Here is a 24,260-nt window from a genome sequence, read left to right as displayed (position 1 = left end):
TTACTGTGACGGCTGATGGTCACACTGACATCGTACAAGACATATAGTGCCACTGTTGTTGTTTAACAGTCTGTTAATTTTATTTCACATTTTCTATTGGCAATAGTTTGGATATTGCGAGCAATTACTTATTTCAAAGGCGGTTAATTTAAATATATGGTATAATATCTCATATTTACAATAAACTTTGAGTAAATAGCATTGATTCTATAAGTTCAGTACGAAATAAACAGAGATTTATCAATCAAAACAATACATTTATTTTTCTTTCTTTTGAATTTGCTCCGATTCGTGCTTTAAATTTAATTTAAAGTCTATGGGCTTATCGTAGCCCATAATTCGAACATAATGTTCGGGATCATCAAAGAGCGCTGGGTCAACGAAGAGCGGGCGCTTTTTTACCAAAAACGAGGTAAACATGCCCGGAACCTCGGGGACAGTCACATCGCTTGGTCGAAACTTCGTCTAAAAATTCAAAATTGAATGGGTAGAATTATAGAACAAATGAAGTCTTTCACTCACCTTGATCTTCAACAGTATTAAGGATATTGTGGTAGCAATATATTCATCAGTAGCTTGATTATAGTGTAGCTCCGTCACATATTTCTTGGTTACCAAATGTAGCAGAATTGGCGTCACAAAGGTAAAAAAACCACCCACTGAGCAGAGGAAGACCGCCATGCCCGTACCACCGATCTTCATCCCCTGCTCCATGAGGATGGGCTGAGCAGCCAAACCGGCCAGGCTGGTGCTGAGCGAGAATAGCTTCACCAGCCTCATGCGTGGGGCTAATGTTCCGTAATATATGCGTTTTAGATCCTTATCATCAGTGTCCTTATCAGCCACTGGCGTTGCCAGCCATCTGGTTTGCTGCTGCTTTGGTTGCTTCCGTTGCTGCTGTAATTGTTGTTGTTGGTGCTGCAATTGTGTTCTTGACCAGGCCGAAAATCCGCAACTTGACTGCACTTGAGCTGCACGACTTATATGCCTCATGGTCAGCGCAAAGTTCTTGCCACAGCGTATTGTCAACATTTTATTTAATAGTTTTGGTCAAGATTAGCTAGTTTTTTATATTTCTTCCTATTGGTTGATTGCAGAAGTTCCTATTATTTAATAACAACACATTACGGAAACAGCTGTGCTGTTAACACATGTTGCAGACTGTTAAATTGAGCGAACGCGTGTTGAACGCCGTGAAGGTGGTAGCGCTTATGTGGTGGAGTCAAAGCGCGCGGCATTTGAAACTAGAATATTAATTTAATGCACATTTATATATATGTAGATAGTAAAAAAAGATTGGGTTCCTTGATTATGTGATGGTCTATTTATATTTGGAGCCAGTACGCAGCAACAACAAAAGCTTAAAGAAGGCTATGCCAATAATGGCAAAGTAAAATATGCATAGGCAAATAAAACTTGGAAGTTGCACTGTTTGTTATACATACATGTACATACATATTTAGCACATATACATGTGTACATACATATGTATTTGCCTGCTTGCATGTGAATTCATAATCTGCTTAAATCGAGAATGAAATCTATTTATGTGTGTGTGTGTTGGTTTTGTTATTACTTTTGTTGTTGGACTTGATTAACAATCAATTTTGTAATGTGCATGTTTGTGGAAAGCAATGCGAACACACAAAATGCGCTTGTAAATGCACATTAATGGCGAAACGAACAGATGGGTAGGCGTGGCACATACATAAATACATGTATATGTATGTGCTACAGTAAGGACTCGTATAAGCGAATATACATCATGAGAATAAGAACATCGAATATAAATGTAACATAAATATATAATTATATCCTAAGAATCGAGAGCTTTAAGTTGTTCGTTCAAAGAGGGTTTACTGTATATCTATGTATGTCTATAGGCATACATACTTTTATATGTATGTATATATAGCTCGTTGTTCGTCGCAACCGCATTTTTAAATTGATTTCGTATTTTAATTGTTAATATGCCAGAAATTTAATTTCTCTCCACATTTATTATTGAATGTTCTTTATGTGTGTTTTTGGTTCATTGCTTGCCACAATTTGTGGCCTTGTTGCATGTCTATAATTTGTTTTCTATGTCAAGTGTTCAAAGCGAGTTACAATCTACATCTGCCTTCCTACTGCCACGCCCATTTTTATTCCTACCATTTCACTCCCCTCTCGCTATCTCTGTCTATGTCGCATTATAATGCACTCAGACGTAACTAATCAACAATTTTCAAAGTGACCAAAAATCACATTTGAGTTGAATTTGGATTTCAGCTTTTCGCCTCACTCTTCCATTCCTCTGCATCGGTCAACTGCTCTTATGACATGTGCATTCGCCTGCCACGCCCACCTGCCTGGCCGCCTGCTATGGCAATTCTTTTGTTATCTGTGCCTTTTGTTGTCATTTCATTATTGTTATTTCATGCATCATATGCACTGCGTCCCCATCACCCACCCCATCCCCTCTCTTTTCGTTTCACTCTCTCGCTTAAAATTTCACATGCAGACGAGCCAAAATAATTCATAGCCAAAAAGTAGCAATGATATATGAAGCTATAAAGCGGTGAGAGGGAGATGGAGAGAGTTTGCGGACTTAGGCAGCGCATATTGCACATTCCAATATATTGGAATATCAATTTTTATTTATTTATTTCATATTTTCCGTCAATATAAATATGGCTGCATATGTGCATCGAATTCTGTTTAATGTTATTTCTGATTCCCTTTGCCTTTTGCTTAATGTAATTCCTTCCTTTAAAGTATAAATGACGCACAATTATGAGTTCCTGTTGCGCTCAGAGCTTAAAAGCGAAAAACTCAACTCAGAATTAGCTCAACTCAATTGCTGCTGCAATCACTCATTTGTATCTCAGACATTCTGCAAAGGCTCGCTGCAACATGTTGTGTTCGCTGTTTGATGTTGCGGCGCGTTAAGGAGAACGGCGAACTCTTATACGCAACATGGCGAATCGCCTGTTGTGTGTATCCTGTTTGATGCAACACAGTATGTGGATTATGCGAGTTCCTGTTCATGTTGGAGCGCAACTTGAGTGCAGCTCAATTTTGATGTCTTCATTGGGGAAATTTGTTTGAGTGGAGAGCATTGAAAATATAATCCTGTTAAAGCTGTTGGAGTGAAAGGCTTTGTCAGCACTCAAAATTAAACTCAAACATAATTTAGTAGCTCAAACGTAAATGTAAACGTAATTACAATTAACTTTCTAATGAGGCTCGCTGCAAAAAATGTTGGTAGGGAGTCAAGGCAGCCAGTGAAATTCACACGATTCCTGAGACGCGTTTTTGTAATTGTTGCATATTTGCATGCAGCTGCCTAGACCCTCGCAGCTAGACGTGCAATAAATCATTTAAAATTCACTTTAACACGCGCAAAACACCCAGCCACATCCTGACCAAGCGGACAGAACTAGACAAGGTAAACGAGAGAATGGAAGAGTGAGAGAGCTAGCGGAAGTAGATGTGGAGAGGAGATGCAGGATCAACGACGCATGCAGTTTTCATAGCGCGTTCCAAAAGCGACGTGGGCGGCGGCAGGGTAGCTGTTTGGTGAAATGCTAAACTAAATGCTGGAATAATTACAGACTTAAACTATGCGCATATTCAAAAGGAAGTAAAAAGAATGCGATGAGCATTCGAGCCAATGTCCAGGATATGCACATCGGGCCATACAAAGACTACAAATTTGGAGAATTCGCTCGTACAGGTGGCAGGCGGAAACTGCAAACATTGTTTGATATACATATACTCATATTTACAGTGAAGACTCCAAAAACAAATATCCTACACAGAAAATGTTAAATTAATTATTCATATTCGTAGTAGAACTTTAAATATTTTTTGGGATTTGATAGTTCACAATACCATACTCCTTTATCTGGATAACATTAACATACATTTTATTTATTTCTTCTCTCTTTTCGTTAGCCAGCATTCACTGTACTCAGCATAAGTGTGCATATGGGTTTGCCTATGTGAATATGCTTTTTCATTATCGAGCATTTGAGCTGTGTGTATTTTTTGTACCTTTCGTATTTTTGCAGCATTATTCATGTTCACGCTAACTCGACGCTATTATAATGTTTCGTTAAGTTATGTTTCGGTTTTGTTGTAGTCTACAAATTGGTAGTTCATTTTGCGCACATTTTCGCTTGGTTAGATTGTAAATTGGTTTATAATTTATACGCCCTTTCGAGTGTGCAACCAGCCAAGCAATAATTTTCAACGTTTAATAAAGACAAATGTGTAGCAAATGGGTCAATTTCGGGAGCACATAGCTTTTGAATTATAGTTGCGCAGCAGCAGGGTATATGTATTTAGATAGTATATAAAAAATAGAATGTATTTAGTATTTCATTTATATTTCAGCGTACTTGCAATGTCAATCAGGGATCAGTCGATAGCTCGATAGAAAGCCCCAGAGTCCTGTCGATTAGGAGGAGCCGTTCAGCAATCGGCAAGTCAGTGTCATTATGGAACTATGAAATGAATTCAGTGGAAAGTTGAAAGGCGCATTAATTAATTTGATACACATTTAATGTTAGTTTCATCAAGCAGGAGCCATAATTCACTTTGCTCAGTTTTGCAACATTTTGCTGCTTCTTATTTTGTCATTTTCTATTAGTAACTTGGTAGCTGTGGCAACGGACAACGGGCAACGGGCAACGGGCGACGGGCAGCGGGCAGAGCAGAAGTTGTACTAAAATAATTACTGACAAAGCCTTAAATATTAAATTACACACTTATTTATTTTTGCCAAAGGAGAAGAGGTGTAACGGGCGGCATATGGACCCGCAATAATGAGAAGCTGCAACTACTCGACACTTGTGTCTGTTCCTGCCGCACTTCCTGTCATCCTTCGCCTGCTGCTGCGATGTCCTTGTCCACGTCCTTTGGCTGGGCTATTCAAATACCTTTTCAGCCACTCTGCACTGCCATGGCCAGTGTCCCTGCCACTGCCACTGCCATTGCCACTGCCACAGCCCCCACTACTGCCATTGCCACACTCTGGTGTTTACTTTGTGGTTATTTTGAGGCTACAAGTTGCAACTTTTACATTTGCAAGGCGAGGCGCAGGAGCTTGTCCTGTGGCGCTGGCTATGGATGTGGCTTTTTGCTGCGGCTGTGTCTGTTGACTGCCGGGAAATATGCTTAGATGCTTACCTTAATCTAATGCAAATGAAACGACAGCCGAGTGGGCGACTCTTTGCTCATCATCGATTTGGTGTCCTTTCATTAACATTGATTGCGATGCGTGCAGAAAAATAAGTGAGGGAGAATCTTAAATTTCAATAATCTGACAACTGAGGCGAGACCATACGACTGGGCTTAGTAGTTAGGCAAGTGCCTACGAAGTTTTATGCCTGTCCAGCTGCATGTGCATCCATGTCCTTGTTTCTGCCCCAGCGCGTAGCGGACTTTGCCTGCAAGCTGTCTGCCAGCATTTAAATCAAAATTAAACCCACCGAAAATAAGCTACTGTTAGAGATACATATGAGGGAGGGAGTACATATGGCAGACAAGACTGTACTGTGGTGCTTCAGTTGCTGCAACAGTCAAGTGTCCAAAGTCAATGGCTGCTTGTTGTTCTGCTGTTGCTGGGCAAACGTTGCGTATACGTAACGTGCTGTTTGTTTGCTTGTCCTGCGATTTAGCAGACACTGCCTCTCTCTGAGTGTGTGTGTGCGTGTGGCGATTTAATAAAAATAGATGAGTAAACTGGCATTAGAGTTTGAGTGTGTGTGTGCGTGCCACACACAGACATGAACTTCATTGGCTTGGTGCCTTTGGCTCACTTCAAGCGTTACAAATTTAACTTTAAGCGTTTTGACGCTAAGTAGTTGATGGCAGCATCAGCAGCTAGAGCAGCAGAGCTCCAGCTCCAGCTGCTGCAACCATTGGCAACTGCTTTTGAGTGCACTCCCACATTATTTCTTTAGAATATATCAAAAGTTATAGTTAAAGAGTTGCATGTTTGGAGAGTGCAGACACACATATTTCCAACGATATATATAAAACCATATATATATATGAATGTATATATTTATAACACCCGCCCGACGTCGCAGCGCATTCGCTTCCGGCACTTTGACTGCCTTGACTGGTTGATTCTAGTCAGCACGCTTCAATGCCAGAGCACAGCATCCCTTCTCCGACTCCTGCTGACATACACGCATCCTTGAAGCGAAATTGAAGTGTTTGTGCGAAGCGCACAAGTGGCCAAAATGTGCATGAAAATAGCTTAGAGCAGCATGAAAATTGTGACAGCAGCAGCAGGGGCAGCAGGAGCAGCAGCAGCGCGCTTTCCCCCAAAACTGATGTCGATGAGCTTCGCCAGCGCCAGCAACAGGACAAAGCGCCAACCACGCTTATGATCACAATGGCAATGCGAATGATAATGTTGAGATGAAAGGAGCAACGAGTATATGGAAATGCGGATGCGAATGATGTTACGCATACTCGTTTCACTTTAATATTGCATTACACTCACACTCATAGCTTTGCTGCTGCTGCCGTATATTTGTTGAAATTCGTACTAAAAGAAAAAAAAAAAAAATTCTGTTTGCCAAGCGCCAACCGCCGGTAGAAGGACATGGCAAGCTCAACAACTTGTTAACAAGTTAAAGGATTTCAATTTATTTTCTAATTAGCTTAACGCTTAAAGTGAAAAAAAAAAAAATGTAAAAAATCAAATACATATATATATATATATATGTATATATTTATTGACTATATATTTATGTAATTATTTTTTCTTTATTGAGCTTTATTTCCCTTGAACATTTATATTTTTGTTATGTAACTTGATTGACTTTCTTTTGTTGCATAACACGGCGTATGCGTAACGATGGCAACAATTATTATGTATTCTGTGAAGCAGCCAAGCTATTTAGCCTTAACCTAAATGATTTTGAATAATGAATGCAGCTGCAGTTTGCCTCGCCCCTTCTACTTCGGCCCGACCTCACTGTCCTCGTCTCGCAGTTGTCCCTGGCAACCAGATGCCAATTAGCTGCTGCTTTGGCTTTAAATCTCAGCTACTTAGTTTTGAGGTTAAATCTTGGGCAAAGTGCTGCGCATGGCTTGACTTGGTGAAAATTCATAAACGAACTTTATTCATTAGTTGGCGACGCAAGTCCAACAAACATCAACAGCAACAGCAACAGCAACGGCAACGGCAACAAAACTCGTAAGCGAAATAAGTTTCTGTGCAGCGAGTTGCTATGAAATTTAAGCAAGTTGTCATAAAAATGTTCACACCCAAATCGCATTACAAGAAACACCCAAAAAATCCAGCCATTGCCAGAATGCGTCGAATAACCAATGCCACAGTAAAGTTTGCCACCGAAATCCACTGTGGTTACAACTTTTGCTCTTTAGGGGAAGGCTCCAGCTGCAGCTGCAGCTGCAGCTGTTGTTGTTGTTGCTGCTGTATATTGCAGTTGTTATTGTTGTTGTTGTCCACAACTTTCTGGCTAGTACAATTGACACCTTCGCTATGTGGGTGAAGTGGTCTTTAACGTGGCCTTAATGCAGCCTACCTACATCTTAATTTGGCTAGCAGCTAGGCAGGCGCCTCTTGTTATTGCCAGATGCTCAAAAACTGAAAGCTGAAAACTCAAAACTGAAAGCTGAAAACTTTGCACACAGCAATTGAAGCGGATGAGCGACATTGTTTTTGCTTACGACAAAAACTAAACGTGCCCAATGCGAAATTCCACTAAATGCGCACAAAAAAGCAAAAAACATAAAAATGAAAAACAATAAAATTAAAATGAAAGTCACTGGGAGTAAGGCAGGTGAAACAGAGAGAGAAAGGACGACTTGCAGATACCCTCAATGTTAACATTGTACATATGAATAAGGATTTACCACTTCGGTCCTATCCTAAGTGCCCATAGATAGCTTCTATTTATATGCTAGGTTTACGAATTTATAGTATGGATAGGCATGTAAGGTCAAAGAAATTTGTATATCCCAAAGGCTATCAACAGATAGTGCAAATTACTTATGAATGACATCAACTGACGTCAAAACTAGCATGCAACCAATATACCCCACTATACATATACAATGGGTATAATGGATGGAAAACGATTTCTTTAAGTTGTGCAAGTTCTTTTAATTTTAATTAAACGGATGAGCAGCAATTAGCGAAATAAATTCAACAATTTTGCAAATGAGCCAGGGCTGGGGACACGGTAATACGCGTCCAAGGGGGCGTGGCAAGTGAATCTCTCGTAACTTTTGGCCGGAATGCGGGCCAAATAGCAAACAAACAAAATGGAGGAGCTGACAAAAAATATGTTTTTACTGCAGAATTTAGAAGTTCAGCAACAACATTAACAACAACAACTGCAACAAGTACAACAACAAGAACTAGTCCATGGGCTCCTTTTTAGGGCCACACTTCAATTTCAAATAGAAGCTCTCGGGTTTCTAGCTTCTTCTCCTCATGCTCAAGCTCCATTTTCAGTTAATTTTTTTCTCCATTTATTCATTTTGGCTTTAATTGGGGCTCGCTTACTTGCATTTTCGTTGTCAGTTTTGGATTTGCTCCCCAAGAACTTAGCCAATGGCAAATGCATTCTATTCTCTCCCCTTTTAGCTTCTTGCTGTAGTTTCGCATTTAATTACGAAAGTTTTTTAATTAAATTACTGTGAAGAACATCTGTGTCAGGCTGAGGTTCTTTTTTTCGGTTTCACATAATGCGCGAGACAGCAAGCCAAATAACAGCACCCTCGATTTGTGTACTCTATCAATGTGAATCCCCGCATGAAACGAATATGATGTAATTGTACATTCCCTTTATATGAAAGGAAATAGATTCTTGTGTTCTGGGGGAGTTCGTAAAGTTCTGAGGCTCACGTGAAAAATGTTAAAAAATATAATAGTAAATATATATCAATATAAAATCTGAATAATGCAGGGCAAAGCTTACAATTGTTTGTAACTCAAGAGTTGTTCTTGTTTATTTCCGAGCCCGGCTGGCAACTGTTTGAGTTGCCCTCGCAGTCATTCAATTTGTATATGTTTTTATATATGACGTTCGCAGAAAAATCACCTCGTCTATCTGCTCTCAGGGGCTTATCTTAGGTCAATAAGATGATAGCACATTCTCGCGCTTGACTCAGTCACTAAAATGAGCTCCGCGTGGCAAGCCCTGTTTCTTGTTGTGGCCGCATTCACAGCTGCCGATGCAGACCCTAGTCAGTCTATAGTTCCTCGCGCGGATTGGCATGCTCGGCCACCAAGTGGACCAATGACAGCCATGTCCCTGCCATTGGGACGTGCTGTAATTGCGCACACGGCAGGACGCAGCTGCACGGATGATCAGAGCTGTGCCGACCAGGTGGCCAGCATCCAGACGTACCAGATGATTCGCCTGAAATACTCTGATATCAGCTATCACTATCTGGTGGGTGGCAATGGTCGTGTCTACGAGGCACGCAGTCCCAGTCAGCAGGGTGCAATTGCCGCTGGCAACAATGCCAATAGCCTGGCAATCGCCTTCATTGGCAACTTTGATTTGGAGTCGCCCACAGATGCCGCTCTGGCCGCTGCCCAGTCGCTGCTGGAGCATGCTGTCAGCCAGGGTGAGCTGGCCCAGAACTATGATCTGTTGGGCCACAGGCAGTTGAGCGCCACCAAAAGCCCAGGCGATGCGTTGTATACTGTTATAAAGAGCTGGCCGCACTGGAGCAACGTGGGAGATGTGGCATAGGAATAGATTTCAGAGACAAATGTATAGATTTCGACACGTAAAGACCATTCCTTACACATTTATTGTAAATATAATTATGTATAATTTGTTGCTTGCTTAAATAGAATACTAAACTTATAATTTTGTTGATCTGTTTTCTCATTTCATTTGTTTATTAATATAATATGTTTTATTATATTTTGTTTTCTTTCATCTCGATATACTCGCGCGCCGAAACGTTTGGTTGTCGCTTTTGCAAAGCTCCCCGGGAGCACTGGGCCACAATAGAGATTTGAGACATCACATAGTATTCACTGAACTTCAAAAACAAAAACCTAAACTAACTTTACAGAACCTTAAAGCACAGAAGCAAAAGAACAGCTCACTTAATGCAGAGAAGAATAGAGGCAAAACTAGCTGGCTAGCAACATAACCAATATCAAGTGCTAATGCCAATATCAATTCAAATATATATATGTATATATAGATAGATACATATCTATATACATATATGTGTTCATATACATATATAAATATATAGTTTATGATTTAGAAAATAGAAATAGAAAACAAGGAACTATACAAAATTCGTAAAGTACTTAGGTAAAATTGCACTAATGAACGCCACCATTCGTGGAGGCGTTACCATTTTGTTGCTGTGCTGCCACAATGGGCAGTTTGAGCAGCCAATCGCGCTTGGCCTGGCCCTCGGGCGTATCACCACGCTGTGCGCTCAGCGTTTGGAAGCAGGTGGTCAATCCCACGCTGGGCGTGAACTCGGCACGTTCGCGTAACTCCTCTTCTGTGGCCAGCATAATACAATCCTCGTCAATCTCCTCGCCATCCGCATAGGCCGGCTGATGTTGGTCGATGCCGTTCCGCTGCTGGGCTATGCTGTCGCTGTTGCGCCGAAAGGAGTCGTCGGTCTTCCGCAGGAAATTGTATAATGCCACACAGCCCAGCACCACCTCGTTGACGTGCTTCTCGCTAACGCGCAGTGGCTGCGCCAGTATCGGAAATATATTGCACAATATGCGCAATGTTTGTTCTGCATGAGCATTGATTTGTTCCAGAGCAGCGTACGCGGCACTTTCCTTGGCCACGAGCCGTGTGCTGACCAAGTACGACGTGCTCGGTAGCACCGCATCGCCAGCGAGATAATAGCCCTTGCGATGAGGCTCAGATTTCGCCTCCAGTGCCTGCATCTTCTGCTCGATATGCTCGACGGCAGTGGTCTGGTTGTAGATATCATTTGGTCGACTGTTCGCTGCACGCTCCACCTTCACATACTGGAAATTGTTGTCCGCATCGACGATGGCCGTAAAGATGACTGTCGCACGCTTGCGTTCGTCGTTGCTGATGCTGTTCTGCAGCTGAATGCTGCGCATAAACAGATTACCCACACACTGGGGCAGATTATGTTTGCGCTCCATTTCGGTGGCTGCGTTGCGCCACTGCTCGTCAGTCTTTGGTAGTGTCACGTATTGGTCCTTCAGGTGCTCGTAGAAGCCCATACAGATATTGGCAATCATTTCGTTTATCACAAATTTGGAGGCACGGAAGCAGTAGTTTCGACAAGAATGCACTTCACCTGCAATATATACACATATATCATGATGTATATCAATCATTCTATATATATAGTTTTAGAATGGGATTGAAATCAATTTATTAATATTTTGCTTACCCGTTGCCAAATACTTGAGCGTTATGGCCAGACGCTCCTCGGCGCTGAAAGATTTCTTTTTGCGCTGCGGCGCATACTGACTGATAATGGGCTCCAGTTTCTCTACCAGATAGCGAAACTGACTCTCGGTTATGGCTAGGAAGTAATTCAAATGATAGCACTCGTCCTTGCGCGATTGCAGCTCACTAAGCAGATTCTCCTTGCTGAGAAACTCTGATTGGTTCTTGCGAAGCCACTCCTTGGTCCATTCGAGACGCCGTCGCGTGTTCAGTATGCCAGCTAGGTCGAGCGCACTGATTTTAGATGTTTGCGGCCGTGTGAGCACCGAGGTGCGTGCCGCACCACTCGGTCCTACGGCAGCAGCACCACCACCAGCTGCATTCAGTGCATGGGCATCATTGCGTTCTGGTCCAGGGGCGTTGCCATTGCCGTTGTCGTTGCCATTGCCATTGGTATTGTCCTGCGTGACCCCATTCGCAACAGCCGCGCCCACGCCCACCTGATGACTGCCAACGCCAGCAGCGACGCCACCGCTGCGATTTACATTCGTGCCACCGTCGCGCTCGCGCAGCACACCGATAACCTTTAGTTTGATTTTTTCCATTGCCTGGAAATGTATTCAAAATTTGTAGTGGGCATCTCTCATCAAAACAGTTCGTCAGCTCCTCGTACACGCCCCGCCCCGCCCACGACAACCACTCGCCATCGTGTACAGGGCTGTCACAGTCGTTAGCGTGTGTGTGTGTGTGTTTGTGTGTGTATGACTGTGGCGTTTTGTGCAACAAATCGATTTTTACTCACCCTCACTCTCCGCTGCGTTGAAATGCCTTTCGCTGCTGCTGCTGCTGCTCCCGTTCCTTCGTTGCCTTTGCCGTTGCCGTTGCCGTCGTCGTCGCTGTCGTTGTCGTCGCTGTGTGTATAACCAGTTTCGTTCTTTGAGGGGAACACGGTTGGACTGTTGTATAATTAGAATTATTTGCACCACTGTCTCAACATTCGTTTGTTATCTTTATCTTCAGTGAATTTCACAAATTTGCACGTAGATTTTAGTTCTGATCTGTCATCTGTTTCTTGGCTTCTGTCAACTCAATACGATATGCGATAGCAACAGCGACGAAGAAATTTTGGCAGTAATTTCATTGCCAGTTTGTGCGCTGTGTTCTATGTAGATTCTTATATTGTTTAACTTTGTTTTAGCTTCTATGCAATTATGTGCTTAAAAACCACATTTTTCTTGATTTTTTCACTATGCAGTTGCTCTTTTTCCAATTTTCTGTTCCATACGCACGAAGTATTGCTTGTTCGCTTCGTCTTGCTGCTTCGTCAGCTGTTGCTTTCGTCGTCAGCTGTAATGTGTTGAGGTGCAGTGTTGTCGAGCTACGTGCTGCACAATGAGCCAGTTGATTATTGAACTGATTCAATGAATTTGGTATTTTTTGCATTTCAAAAAAGTAAATAGTCGTTTAAAGTTTACATTATATTGACAATGTGAGCAAGCCTGCTGATTAACTATTACGGGATTGAATCTCAAAGTAATCAGAGTAACTCACAAATAATTATTAAAGAAAATGTTACTTCTTGTTTCAAAATCTTTTCCGTAGTTTGATCTACAATTGCACCACACCAATTGGAATTCGTTAAATAAAATACTGATTTACAGACTTTGAAGTATGCCAGCAAAATCCACATTCAAGCTAAGAATTTCCGCCCTCGATTTGGCAATTCCAAAGCGGTATTTTATGGTACCAATTTTAAAATACTAAATAATCAATCAGATCCAAATTCAGTTTCAAACGTTTATAACGGCTATGCTATTTTTAAGTCAGCCAGTTTACATACTATATATACGGATATATGAGTACGCAATAAACCCAAAATAAAACAATTAAAGCCATTTTTTTTATTAAGCATTTTATTTGGTTATTCATACGCGTGTGGTTTACAATACAAATAATGTTTTTTTTTTCTCTTTTTTTTTGTTGTTTTTCTATTTGTTGTATGTTTTTAACACAAATATTATTATATTTATAACCCATTACACAGGCGATGCTAAGACATTGTAATCTTGTAATAATTTAGTATTAATTATGAATACACGGCAAAGGTGTGCATTACGAAAATTAGCATTAAGTATATGACTCTGTTGTATGTTTGCGGCTTTATGTGAATAAATACCATACATCGGCTGTGTTCATCTTGTATATAAGTATTTTAAATTTTATCTATGCAAGTTTCTGTATGGTTTTGTTTTGTTACTGTATAATAATAATGTATGTATTTATGTATATTTTTCATTAAAATATGCAAGCGTAAAAATTAGCTTGGTTCTTGTAAAAAATGAGACTTTAAAAGCATTTCACTTCCCAGGCCTTCACTACTTGCTCATTACATCCGTATGCAATTGTATATTTTGCTTAAATTAAACTACAATAAAAAGCGACTCATTTAATACATACATATAATAGATATAACTACATCAAATTATAAGCAAATGTGGATTCTGCATTCGATTACAATGCGTTTAGCTCGATAACTCTTGTCTCTTAGAAGATTTCATAAACATGTAATTATAAAACATTAAAGCCAATTATAGAAAAATGTGAATTTGCCTTCGCTTGCCATATTCAACTTTGCGATTTTTTATAGTTTTTATAAATATATAAAATATATATATATTCGTGTATATATATTTATTTATTATTTAAAACTCATGTGAATGCATTTCATATTCATTTAAAATGTTTATACTGATGAAAAAATGACGAATTTGCTAGTTTTTATTATAATATGATCATCAAGCTTTTAGTAATATGAAAGTCCGTGACATAAAAAGTTGGTGATGTGGTGTCCCATTCAGTGTGTTTCTTAGTCAGGATATAGGATTCGATCGGTATTTCCATCCTTAGTTGAACGTCTTGTCTGCAATGGTACATAAGAAAATATCAGAATATTTAGTAAAGGCGAAATCGAAATTTCTATAAAGGCGACATATTTTCTGTCTCTGTCAAAGTTGAGCTCTGCTGCTTCTATATTGAGACTAAAATAAAAACCGAAAATCAAAGGTACAACTAAAAGCCACAAGCCTTGCCTTATAATGCTTACCTAGCCAATTATTAAAAGTCATTGTTTAAGCCCCTTATTAATTAATTCTTTTCTTCTCATCTTTATTGGTGTTGTTGCTGCTGTTGCTGTTGTTGCGGTTGTGTCCTTAGATCTTCATCCTCAACCACCGTCGACTCGTCGTGCGACCAAAAGCTGGCCGACATTTGAGAGGATGACATGCCACCCACACCAGGGAATGAATCCTCCATTAACGTACTTGATGCACAGCTCGTAATGCTCCCGGACATCTGAGAGTTTCCAGCGCTGGTCTGATACGTAGCCGTTGTACCAGCTGAGCTGGTAGTTTGCTCAATGCACAGGTTTAGAGAATCAACGGATATGTCCTTGGACATGCCGCTCTCATCCAGTGGCAAATCCTGAATGCCACTTCCACCTCCGCCGCTGGTAACCGTCGTGGTGGTTATCACTCGTGTGACAGTGTGTTCTTGGCCATCGGCGTCTGTGCTGGTGGTTGTGGTTGTCGTAGTGGTAGTCAAACCATCTCCTAGTGTTACACCACCACCAGTGACCAGCTTGGACATAAGATCCAATTGTTCATCCCCAAACGATTCAATACTCTCCTGTCGCGAGTGGCGCTTATCAATTTCCAAGGAGTCAATGTCCGAGCGTGTGGTCGCATCTTTGGAGATATCGAAGCTCTCTATACTGCTGGTCATCATGTCATGGCTTCGAATCTCCATGCTATCGATGCTGTCTTTTTCCGAATCCTGGCTGTCAATTTTTGATTTCAGATCCAGTTCGGTGGTTGGCAGTTCAGTAATCTTAACTGTGCCACTAACTGCCTTCGAGTCAAATTCGTCCCTCTCCAGTTGTTGCTTGAGCAAGAGTTCAAGGTTTTCCGCTTGGCCAGCTGGCAGCACTTCAGTGCGGGTCACAGTGCGCGTTACCTTGGTGACCACCACATTGCCAGCGGCACCGTGGTCGCTGCCGTTTGATTTGTTGGATTCGTCCGAACGTGACAGCATTGCCGCCTCCTCCTTGGCTTTGATCTCAATTAAATGAGCTTCAATGCATGCATTTTCCAGTCCCTCAAAATCTTTGAGGCTAGATATTGAGACATCATCGCCAGGCGCTGTCCCACTGCCACTGTGCCGCACCATATAGCGGCGTGTGAAGCTACCATTGCTAGAGTCTGTGGAGCCTTGGTGGCCACGATTTCGGTTCTCTAGCGAAATGGCCTGCTCCAGCGACTCAAACTCTTGCAGGCTGCTCATGGAGACATCATCGTGGTCACCGCGCGAATGATAGCGACGTGCTGCCAAATCATATTCTGGTGTACTCGAGAAGGAATCCTTGAAACTGCTAATGCGACTGCTGCCCACCTCAAACTCTCCATCTTCCTCCTTAATATCCTCCAACACAGCGCCCGCCAGATCATAGGGATAACGCAGCTGTGTGTCAGTCAGCTGCATCTCGACCCAGCGCTTATTTGCAGCTGCAGTATCGCTTGAATCGCTTTCCTCCTGTTGTTCGCTGCTGCTGCTGGCTCCTGTTGGCGGACTTTCCTCGAACTCAAAGTTGAGGTCGTCCTTGTATAGCTGAGAGCCCAGTTTGGGATCGGCAGGTGCTGATTTTATTATTATTTTTTCAACATCCTGATCATGTTTCTGTTCATATTTAGTTGGCTTAATCTTTATGCTTTTACCGCCCAAATCCACCTCATTGGCCTCTTTGGCTACTTCCTCAATGATGACAAACTCATCTGAGATATCAGGCTGTTCAACCATTTCAAAGGAGTCGGGCGAATCAGCTGCCCTTTGATCATCGTAATCTGCACCCACTTCGGCTCGCTTGAGTTCTTCAAGCTTCTGCTTATACTGCTCCTGCACTCGTCTCTGGAATTCGAGCTCCTTTTCTTCCTCTTTGGCTTTTTGGAAAATGGCCACATCACTTGCTTTGTTTAGCTCCTCTTCAGTGCGAACTTTATACAAAGTCTTCTCCGGAAAGTCATCAGCGTCTTCTTCCAAAATCGGCGACTTTACATCCTCGGTAACCATTATGTCAGGGATATTTGAGTAGTCTTGCATATTTTGCGAGGGTCGTCGCTCTTCAATCATGGCTGCTTCCGCTTCCAACTCCTCTGTCGCATCCTCAACAATGACTTCGGCTACCAGCTGAGAGGGTGTGAATGGACGTTTCTCAAGCTCGGAGCTGTGATCCATCTCAGCAGCTGCTTGTTTTTTTTTCTTATGCTTTCGTTCTTTTGGAGAGCGGAATTGACGTGCATATTCGGATTCGTAAGGGTCTGTATCGGACTCACTTTCCGATTCCTTGCCTTCACCTGGTGTTGGTGTATCCTTGTCTAAATTCTTTAATGCATCTCCAGAAATTGTTGTACTCTCATTGCGTTTGTGACCACGCTTCTTCGACTCACTGCCAGGCGGTGTACTGGCATTCGAGTCTTGTGGCGAACTTTCTTTACTTTCCATTTCCATAATGAATGTGTCTTCTGGTATTGACGCGGATGGAATTGGATCCTCATGGCCATATTGAAAACCTTCAATACCTGTCAATGACGAGGAACCGGCAGAGCCGATTATGTCATCAAAGTTTTCCACAACAGTATCAATATTTGATGTACTCGACATGCTGACAGAGAGGATGCTTCCCTCATCTAAGCTTGAGGCTAGCTTCGACTCGTCAATTGAACGCCGCGAATCACCGTGATAGAGCAGTATATCTTCTCCCTTCTCGCTCTCTCGGGGGCTATCCATCTTTCCCTCTTTCTCTTCAATTGGATAGGCTAGTCCCCAAGTGCGTTCGATCTCTTTCGGTTTGGGATACTCATCAATCTGTGCAGTCTCTGACGTTTGTTGCAGAGGTATAACTTCAGCCTCAGACTTGGGCTTGAATATCATTTCCTGAGAGCGCTTCATCGCGCTTTGCTGTTCAGTTGTGGGATAGGCAGAGGCTATCATATCAAGGCTCTCATCACTATCGTCGTCATCAGCTTGCAGATCGTGCAGACGAGCCATTTCTTCAGCCTCCAAAGCATCAGCTTCTGTTGAGGATGCTACCAGAGTCTCAGACAGCTCAGAGACGTCAATGCTTATCAGATTGGCTGAAGTTTCTGACTGGGAGTCCAGGCTGCGCATGCTCTCATGCGAGCTAATCGACTTTCCACTGCTGCTGCCTAGAGTACTGACTGCACTCACGTACTCGGTGCCATCGCGACATGTGGAAGGTGTGAAATCTCGTGCAGTTTGATACTCGCTTGATGTTCCGGTACCTGTAAGCAAGTTTTCTACATCTGACGATAGCGGACGACTCTGAGTTTTATCGAAACTCTTGTGGTAGCTGTCGCTGGAGCTTGAATGATCTACATCTGGAATAGACCAGCGGTTGGTGGAGTCTGGCGACGAATCAGTTTTTATGCGATGTACTACTAAGTCGACTGGCTTAATGCTGTGATCAGAAACTGCTTCCTCGAAGGTGCTGCTAATCGACTTATCGGCAACGTTGCCTTCTGCGACTACAGATGCCGTGGCTAACCTCTCTGTGTAATAGTCCTCCATGGAGCTAAAGTCATCAGCTGTTTCAGTAGATATGAAGCCAAGTGAGGCTTGTTCCTCCTTTGCTAAACGCTCCTCCATTGAACTAAAGTCTTCAGCTGTGCCTGTTGAAACAAATCCTAGAGATCCATGATCATCACGTCGATCTACTTCGCTAGGCGCATCGTTACCGTAATGAGCAATGACAGCTTGTTTATTTAATGTCTCCTTGACTGTTGTATCGAAGAGACCCTCTGGTGGCTTAGTAGCATCTATTGTGGAGGCTTGACGTTCCGGTATTCCTATAAAGGATGACACATCCTCTACTTCAATATCAGAACGAAAGTCTTGAGGCACTTTGCTAAGCTCAAATTCTCTTTTAACAGCCCCTGTGGATTCCTGAACCTTTTCTATGGGTTTTTCGGTCAATGCCTGTGGCTGCTGTGGCGAGTGAAGTACCTTTGGTTTACTTGCAGTTGGAATTTCTTTTTCAGCCATTTCCCACTCACTTTTCTCAAGTGGCACCTCGAATTTGTCTGGCTTTTCAATAATTGTGTTGACTATTTCCGGAATTTCCTTGCTTGATTCTTCACTGCTTGAAGGCGCCACCTCGATAACCGCACGACCACTGGAGCCGGTCGACGTGGTTAGGCTCTCCTCGGTGGTTACTTTAGACATTTTAGCTTCGGTGGTTTTATCTTTTTCAGCATTTTCGAATTCCAGGAGATCATTTCTAGTTTCCGAGCTTTGTCTGATTATTTTGCTATCCAAACCAACTGGCGCATCGGGTTTCATAGTTACATATTCCTTAAAGGCATCATTAGCTTCATCTGAATCCACTGAGACCTCCTTCATAAGACATATATCCTTTGCTTCTATCTCGGTCATTTCTGTCTTAGGTTCTTCGTCCTGTGGTGTCATACTAGGGGATTTCGTAAAGGTTTTCGTGATTACATTTCGGCTTGATTCGCCAATGTAAAAGCTTGTTGTCTTCTCGACACCTTCAGATTTTTCTGTGTCTGCTTCGTCTACTGAAATTTCGCTTGTTGGCTCGAAACTTTCAGTGTGATCCTCAGATGCCGTTGTTGTGGTTGTTGTTGTGACAATATCCCTTAGCTGCGATCGGATCGACAGCTCTGTGGAGGGCTCTTCTGTTTTGGAAATATCTTCTGTAAAATCAAAACTACGTAGGCTAATGCTGTCGGATTGTTCGCCCAATGCTGCCAGATTCTCAAACTGATCTGTGTGCTTAATGGGAGCACGGGGCTTCGGAACTGGTGCAGATGCATCAACATTTATATCGATCGGTATGTCTGATTGCTGAACTTGATTTGGAATGGTGGTGCTATCTGTGCCTTCGGAGATGGAGTCGGGCGGGCTTGCTTTGAGTACGCGAGGTTTTGGTGTGGGTGTGTCTTGGCTGGTGGTCGTGAATGTATTGGTTTCGACCACCGTTTCAGCTGCTGTTTTAGTTGTTGTTGTTGTTGTGACAACAGCCGACGGTGGTATAGGAGTGGTATCGGTTGAGATTGGTAAATCGCCGCCTGTTTCTACAAAACAATAGGTGTGAAAATAAAAGCAATTTTAAAAGTGTGTTGCGAAATTGAAATCAGAAAGAAGATGAGAAAGAGGAAACAGAAGTATACATAAGGGAGCAGGAGGATGAACAGAACAGAGTGTTATATAAGAGATATGAGTGATTAGTAAGCGTTAAACAGATTGATAGATAGGTTCTTAGAGATAGAGTAGATAGATAGATTGATAGAATAGGTGTGAATGATTGATTGACTGACATTTATGGAGTTGACATGCATATTTCATATGAATAAACTAGAACAAATTGTAACAATTCGAAACATAAGATTTAATGCAATTAGAGCTCAACTTGAACAAAAAGTGTTTTAATATTTTCGCTTTTATTGGCCGCCATTTCACAGGTGTTTATGAAACGTAAACCAATAACGAATGTTATACGTTTTACATCTAGATTTTGTATTCACAATCTACAGAAGTCACCAATAGAGGAACCATATACAAAGCAATATTTATGTATAATTTAATGTGTTAAGTGTGTGGCTATATTGTTGTTATACTGATGATACCTGTAGTCAATTCTTGTATATCATTATCGGGCGTTAACTGAGTCTGTGCCATATCGGCCATTGTATTAGTTGTGGGCGAAACGCTATCATCCCAACTGAGCTTCGAATACTCGCCCTGCAGGGCGCTTATCTCGTCCTCTTGTACAACTGTTTCGAATGCCTCATCGAATCGGGCGCTGACATCATCTACGTCAGCGGATAGCTTTTGGATCTTATGCTCGATGCGTCTGGTACGCACCTCCATTTTATCTTCCCCTTCACTAGGCTCTACACACATACATACGTGATTTGTAGGTATTTTTGGGGATGAGACATGATCAACGGGTAGCAAGCATACAAAGAATACAGGATAATGATTAAATTTAACGGACTACTGCGACCCAATATGTAGGAGAATATATTTGATGACGCTAAGGTCCTATTAAGTTCCTGCTAACTGCTATTATTGTAGATCGAACAGATTGTTGCCTTGGCATTATAGATTACCTTTTGCTGTCGATGAGGCTAGTGGTTGTTGCTGTTGTTGTTGTTGTTGGAATTGCGTTGTTACTGTTGTTGTTGTAGTTGTTGCTGTTATGTTTTGGGCATGCAAGGGTAAGTTAATGTGCTCATCTGTGAAACTCATATTATCATCGAATGATTTGCCCGACATGGACTCAATAGTTGGCGATTTGATGACATCAACGCCGACAATATCGTCGCATGTTATGGCATAATTCTCACTCTCAGAATTGTATTCGTGCTTTATGAAATCGTGCCCATTGGGCTGATCCCCATGGCCCTCAATAAAATCGACACTCTCTTCGAGCACATTATCGACTAGAATTTTGGCTTCCTCGCGTATGCGTGCCACACGATTAACATCTTCGCCATCATCACATTCACCAACTTTAAGATCACCTGTAAAACAATTGCACATATTCATTGATAGGTAGAAATTAGACAGACAGATAGTTGACAAGCTTGGAAATCATGAACGGCATGAGAAGCGAATTATCGAAATCTTGTGATTAATTAGAATACGTATGTGCAGTATTATGTGATATATAGAAGATGGAGTTGAAAATGCGGTGATATTGGTGAAGTGAGCGAGATCTTTGAGCAGCGTATACGGTTTGTCAAACTGAGTTAATTGACTTAATAACTTTTTGTCTCAATGAGCTTTAATTGCATTTGTTAAACAATAAGAAATCACTTATAATTATCAAAAATACTTGTGAAGCGCATGAGAAAATGTTTGCGCAAAATCAAGATAAGCATTTTATGTAGACGGAAGATCACTGGACTTACCAAAAGTATGAGAGATATTCTCTGTATGCAGAATGGTTGGGGCAATTGTTGTTTTCGTAAGGCCTTCTGTAAACGAACAAATGAATGATTAGTAAGTGTATGGAACTCTGGGAAAGTAACATAAAAGTAACCTAAAAGCAATTACATACGTTAATTATACGCTACAAAATAAAAAGTTAACACGGACTCAAAATAAGGACGAAACAAACAGATTCCAAAGATCTTTTTTTTCACATTTTTGTTAGTTCTAAATACTAAGTACTTAAAATGTTAGTTGCACGACGCTTAGGTGATTAGAAATGTTGATTTTGTTAGTATTGTACGGGGGCACAAAGTTAAGGCAGACATTAGCATTTAAATTCAGGCTTTTTGTTGCTTGTTGTGTGGTAAAAACTTTAACGAAAATTTAATTTTATGCATGTTAATTATTAATTGTTTGGGTTTACTTACAATATGCTTGAGTGTATGTGTTAAAAATATTCAGTTGAATTTATTCATTATATTAGATATCTTATTTAGACACTTATACGAGTTATGCAACTATTGTTATATTGGTTATTTGGTAAGGATTGGATACTTGAAGACTAGTTGTCGACTCTAGCGACCGACTCATCGGACTCAACATATTCCACATCGGTATGGGCGTCTCGTATCACGCCTTTTATATGGACCCTCTCGGCGTCGACATTGTAGCTTCTGCCGTCTTTCTCATGTACCACGGTATAGCTCTCATTCAGCATATCGTTCAGCTCTTTGCTGTTGCTATTGGCCACCTTGATGACCGGTGGCTCGAGTACGTCCTCTGCATCTGATGGCAGTTGCACGTCCTCCACATCCGTGTTCTGCTGACTGACTGCGTCGTTCTTAAGCAAACGCAAGTGAAGTGGCTGCACTTTATATGTGTTCTGAGATACCTTGGGTAGTTCAGCTGGCGGTAAGGAAGTATCCGAACCATCAGATACATCATCGGTGGACGGTTCATCGGAATCAGTGTAGCCCTTGGCTTGCTGCTTCAGTTGGGCCACACGCTTCACGCTGGGCGGTAGGTCACATTCACTGAGTTCCATGTCCTCTACATCGGTTATGCCGTCCTCTTTGCCCTTGACAATATCAAGGAGCTTGTTCTTTCCCTTGCTGAGAGTGCGAGTCTTCATCTTCTTTCGTCGATTGGTGCCTGCCACAAAGATTTCCTCTACATCAGTCACAGATTCGGCATTCGAAAGCACCTCCAGACGCTTATTCTGCTGTTTCAACAATTCATTGGAGACAATGACTTCATTTTCTATAAGACTCGCTGCTCCCATGGCCATTTCCTCGGCAAGTGAAATATTTGTACTCAGGTCTTCGGCACACGAGTATTCATCTGAATCGGTATTATTTACGTCTTTCAAGTGGTTATATATACCAAACTCGTAATTGCTCTTCATTGGCATAACATTGGTAATCGTATCTCCATTCTTATCCTCTTTCAGCTCAACGACCTCGCGATGGGGCATTGGCAATGCCTCGGAGGCAACAGAAATTATTTCGGGCAAGGCGCTTGCAAGTGAAAGGTCATCGCAGTACATGTCCTCTACATCAGTTAGGCATGTGCCATCGTCCCCAGAGGCTAGAATGATAGCACGTGGAATCGGCTGTTCATCCTCATCCTCATCAAAGCTATCTTCTGCAGCTGAATCATCGATGCCCTCAATATCTGTGAGTACCTCTTCGTTTTTCGGAGCCACTTGCAGGAAATGCTTTTTCTCAGTATTGAACAGAGTTGACTTTGAGTTCCGGCGGTGCTCTCCACTAGCGTTTATGAAGGCCACATCGATTGGTGGCAAACTGGCTTCACTTATACTCGCGCTCCTGGCAGCAGCGCCGCCCGATTCAGACTCAGAGCCCGAACAGGCTATTTGACATACCTCTTCGCTGCCACTGCCAGATACCTGGAGCACCTCGTCCTCAGAATTGCCGCGCACATGAATGCCAATGCCGGTGCAGTCGGACATTGCGGATGCCAAGTCACTAATGTCGCTAACGACGGAGATATCTTCATATTGGTCAGAGTCATCTTCGTGCTTCTCGCCATCGGCAATGTTAACACGTCCCTGATCTCCCACAGCATTGTCTAGATCAACACAGACAGACTTTTCACAGCCATAGTCCACCTCGGAGTCTGTGTCGTAGTCTTCGCAGTCGGTTAATAAATCGGCCAGGCCATTCAGATTTTGTGCTTGAAGAAAATTACCATCTTTGATTTCACAGCTCTCCTTAGCATCGTTGTCCACAGCTTGCTGGTTTTGCAATCCTTGCTGTAAGAATTCGCGCAATGACAATTTCAACTCGGGATAAGCAACGCTTTTCTCATCATCGTCTGATTCAGTGTCGTAGTCCTCCACGTCAGTAACATCGTTTTCAAGGGGACTTGGTTTTTTCTGCTGGGGCTTTAGTCTTGGCGATACGTTACCAGAGCTGCGCCGAGAGCTGAGTCTTAGTACCTCAGCCTGGCTATCGAGATCTTCAACATCTGTGACGCCGCCGTTGTTATGACCATAGTCCATATCATTGCTATCGGAGTCATGTGAGGATGAGGAAGAAGTGGAATGCTGCTCGGCAGTTACGGATATAGTTGGGAGTTTTTTGGACATTTTGGTGGGTTTGGTTTTACTTGATTGAACTGTGGTTTTTATATATTTGTATTGGGTTTAGTTATTTGCGTTAGCTAGTTGTGGAAAATAAGTTAAAATTAAATTGAATAAAAGCATTTTGCAAATTGATATCAATTAGAAAAGTTGCGTAATGTTTTGTATTGCCCTAAGCATGGTGGGTATCGCTCTAAGCTATGCTTAATAAATGTATGATAGTG

General features: G+C 42.0%; 5 protein-coding genes across 24 annotated transcripts in view; 1 reads left to right on the top strand and 4 right to left on the bottom strand.

Annotated features, from left to right (window-relative positions):
• Positions 1 to 143: 143 nt before the first annotated feature.
• LOC6581973 (transmembrane protein 70 homolog, mitochondrial) lies at positions 144 to 1,158 on the bottom strand. Its single transcript, XM_002007650.4, has 2 exons — positions 523 to 1,158; positions 144 to 465 (listed from the first exon to the last, which is right to left on the bottom strand). Exons 1-2 carry the CDS (start codon positions 1,030 to 1,032, stop codon positions 259 to 261), a joined length of 717 nt encoding a protein of 238 aa, XP_002007686.4. The 5' UTR covers positions 1,033 to 1,158; the 3' UTR covers positions 144 to 258.
• Positions 1,159 to 9,140: 7,982 nt separating this feature from the next.
• LOC6581972 (peptidoglycan-recognition protein SD) lies at positions 9,141 to 9,857 on the top strand. The gene has a single exon (XM_002007649.4). It carries the CDS (start codon positions 9,156 to 9,158, stop codon positions 9,735 to 9,737), a length of 582 nt encoding a protein of 193 aa, XP_002007685.1. The 5' UTR covers positions 9,141 to 9,155; the 3' UTR covers positions 9,738 to 9,857.
• On the bottom strand, positions 9,762 to 12,893 carry LOC6581971. The gene is made up of 3 exons (XM_002007648.4): positions 12,205 to 12,893; positions 11,404 to 12,010; positions 9,762 to 11,307 (listed from the first exon to the last, which is right to left on the bottom strand). The coding sequence occupies exons 2-3, from the start codon at positions 12,005 to 12,007 to the stop codon at positions 10,331 to 10,333; spliced, it is 1,581 nt and encodes a 526-aa protein (XP_002007684.1). The 5' UTR covers positions 12,008 to 12,010; positions 12,205 to 12,893; the 3' UTR covers positions 9,762 to 10,330.
• Positions 12,894 to 13,294: 401 nt separating this feature from the next.
• LOC6581968 (ankyrin-3) overlaps positions 13,295 to 24,260 on the bottom strand; it is a 61,492-nt gene continuing 50,526 nt past the window's right edge. For 12 of the 19 annotated variants that reach the window (XM_044010190.1, XM_044010195.1, XM_044010201.1 and 9 more), the window contains 4 exons: positions 21,410 to 21,475; positions 20,606 to 21,019; positions 20,120 to 20,386; positions 14,522 to 19,567 (listed from right to left, as the gene is read on the bottom strand). In XM_044010190.1, the coding sequence (XP_043866125.1) occupies positions 14,568 to 19,567; positions 20,120 to 20,386; positions 20,606 to 21,019; positions 21,410 to 21,475 (5,747 nt within the window). In that variant the 3' untranslated portion in view covers positions 14,522 to 14,567. Of the gene's footprint in view, positions 14,323 to 14,521; positions 19,568 to 20,119; positions 20,387 to 20,605; positions 21,020 to 21,409; positions 21,476 to 24,024; positions 24,117 to 24,260 lie in introns of those variants that run through there. The other 7 variants (XM_044010204.1, XM_044010208.1, XM_044010199.1 and 4 more) reach the window with 5 other exon arrangements.
• Positions 14,269 to 24,042, bottom strand: LOC26527158. 2 transcript variants are annotated; one of them, XM_044010210.1, is made up of 3 exons: positions 21,860 to 24,042; positions 21,410 to 21,475; positions 14,269 to 14,322 (listed from the first exon to the last, which is right to left on the bottom strand). In XM_044010210.1, exon 1 carries the CDS (start codon positions 24,040 to 24,042, stop codon positions 21,994 to 21,996), a length of 2,049 nt encoding a protein of 682 aa, XP_043866145.1. In that variant the 3' UTR covers positions 14,269 to 14,322; positions 21,410 to 21,475; positions 21,860 to 21,993. The 2 variants fall into 2 exon arrangements, with proteins under 2 accessions (XP_043866145.1, XP_043866144.1); XM_044010209.1 differs by lacking the exon at positions 14,269 to 14,322 and adding an exon at positions 19,492 to 19,567.

This window comes from Drosophila mojavensis, unplaced genomic scaffold (assembly GCF_018153725.1).
Source record: "Drosophila mojavensis isolate 15081-1352.22 unplaced genomic scaffold, ASM1815372v1 contig_74, whole genome shotgun sequence".
In the NCBI taxonomy this organism is placed as follows: domain Eukaryota; kingdom Metazoa; phylum Arthropoda; class Insecta; order Diptera; family Drosophilidae; genus Drosophila; species Drosophila mojavensis.
The sequence above is the reverse complement of the archived record's forward strand: the minus strand, read 5'-3'. Positions and strand labels throughout refer to the sequence as shown.

Coding starts and splice junctions, on each gene's coding strand:
- LOC6581973 (XM_002007650.4), bottom strand. CDS start 1,032: ATGTTGACAATACGCTGTGGCAAGAACTTTGCGCTGACCATGAGGCAT. Junction 466..522: donor TAATACTGTTGAAGATCAAG/GTGAGTGAAAGA, acceptor TTGAATTTTTAG/ACGAAGTTTCGACCAAGCGA.
- LOC6581972 (XM_002007649.4), top strand. CDS start 9,156: ATGAGCTCCGCGTGGCAAGCCCTGTTTCTTGTTGTGGCCGCATTCACA.
- LOC6581971 (XM_002007648.4), bottom strand. CDS start 12,007: ATGGAAAAAATCAAACTAAAGGTTATCGGTGTGCTGCGCGAGCGCGAC. Junction 11,308..11,403: donor GCTCAAGTATTTGGCAACGG/GTAAGCAAAATA, acceptor TATATATTGCAG/GTGAAGTGCATTCTTGTCGA.
- LOC26527158 (XM_044010210.1), bottom strand. CDS start 24,042: ATGTCCAAAAAACTCCCAACTATATCCGTAACTGCCGAGCAGCATTCC.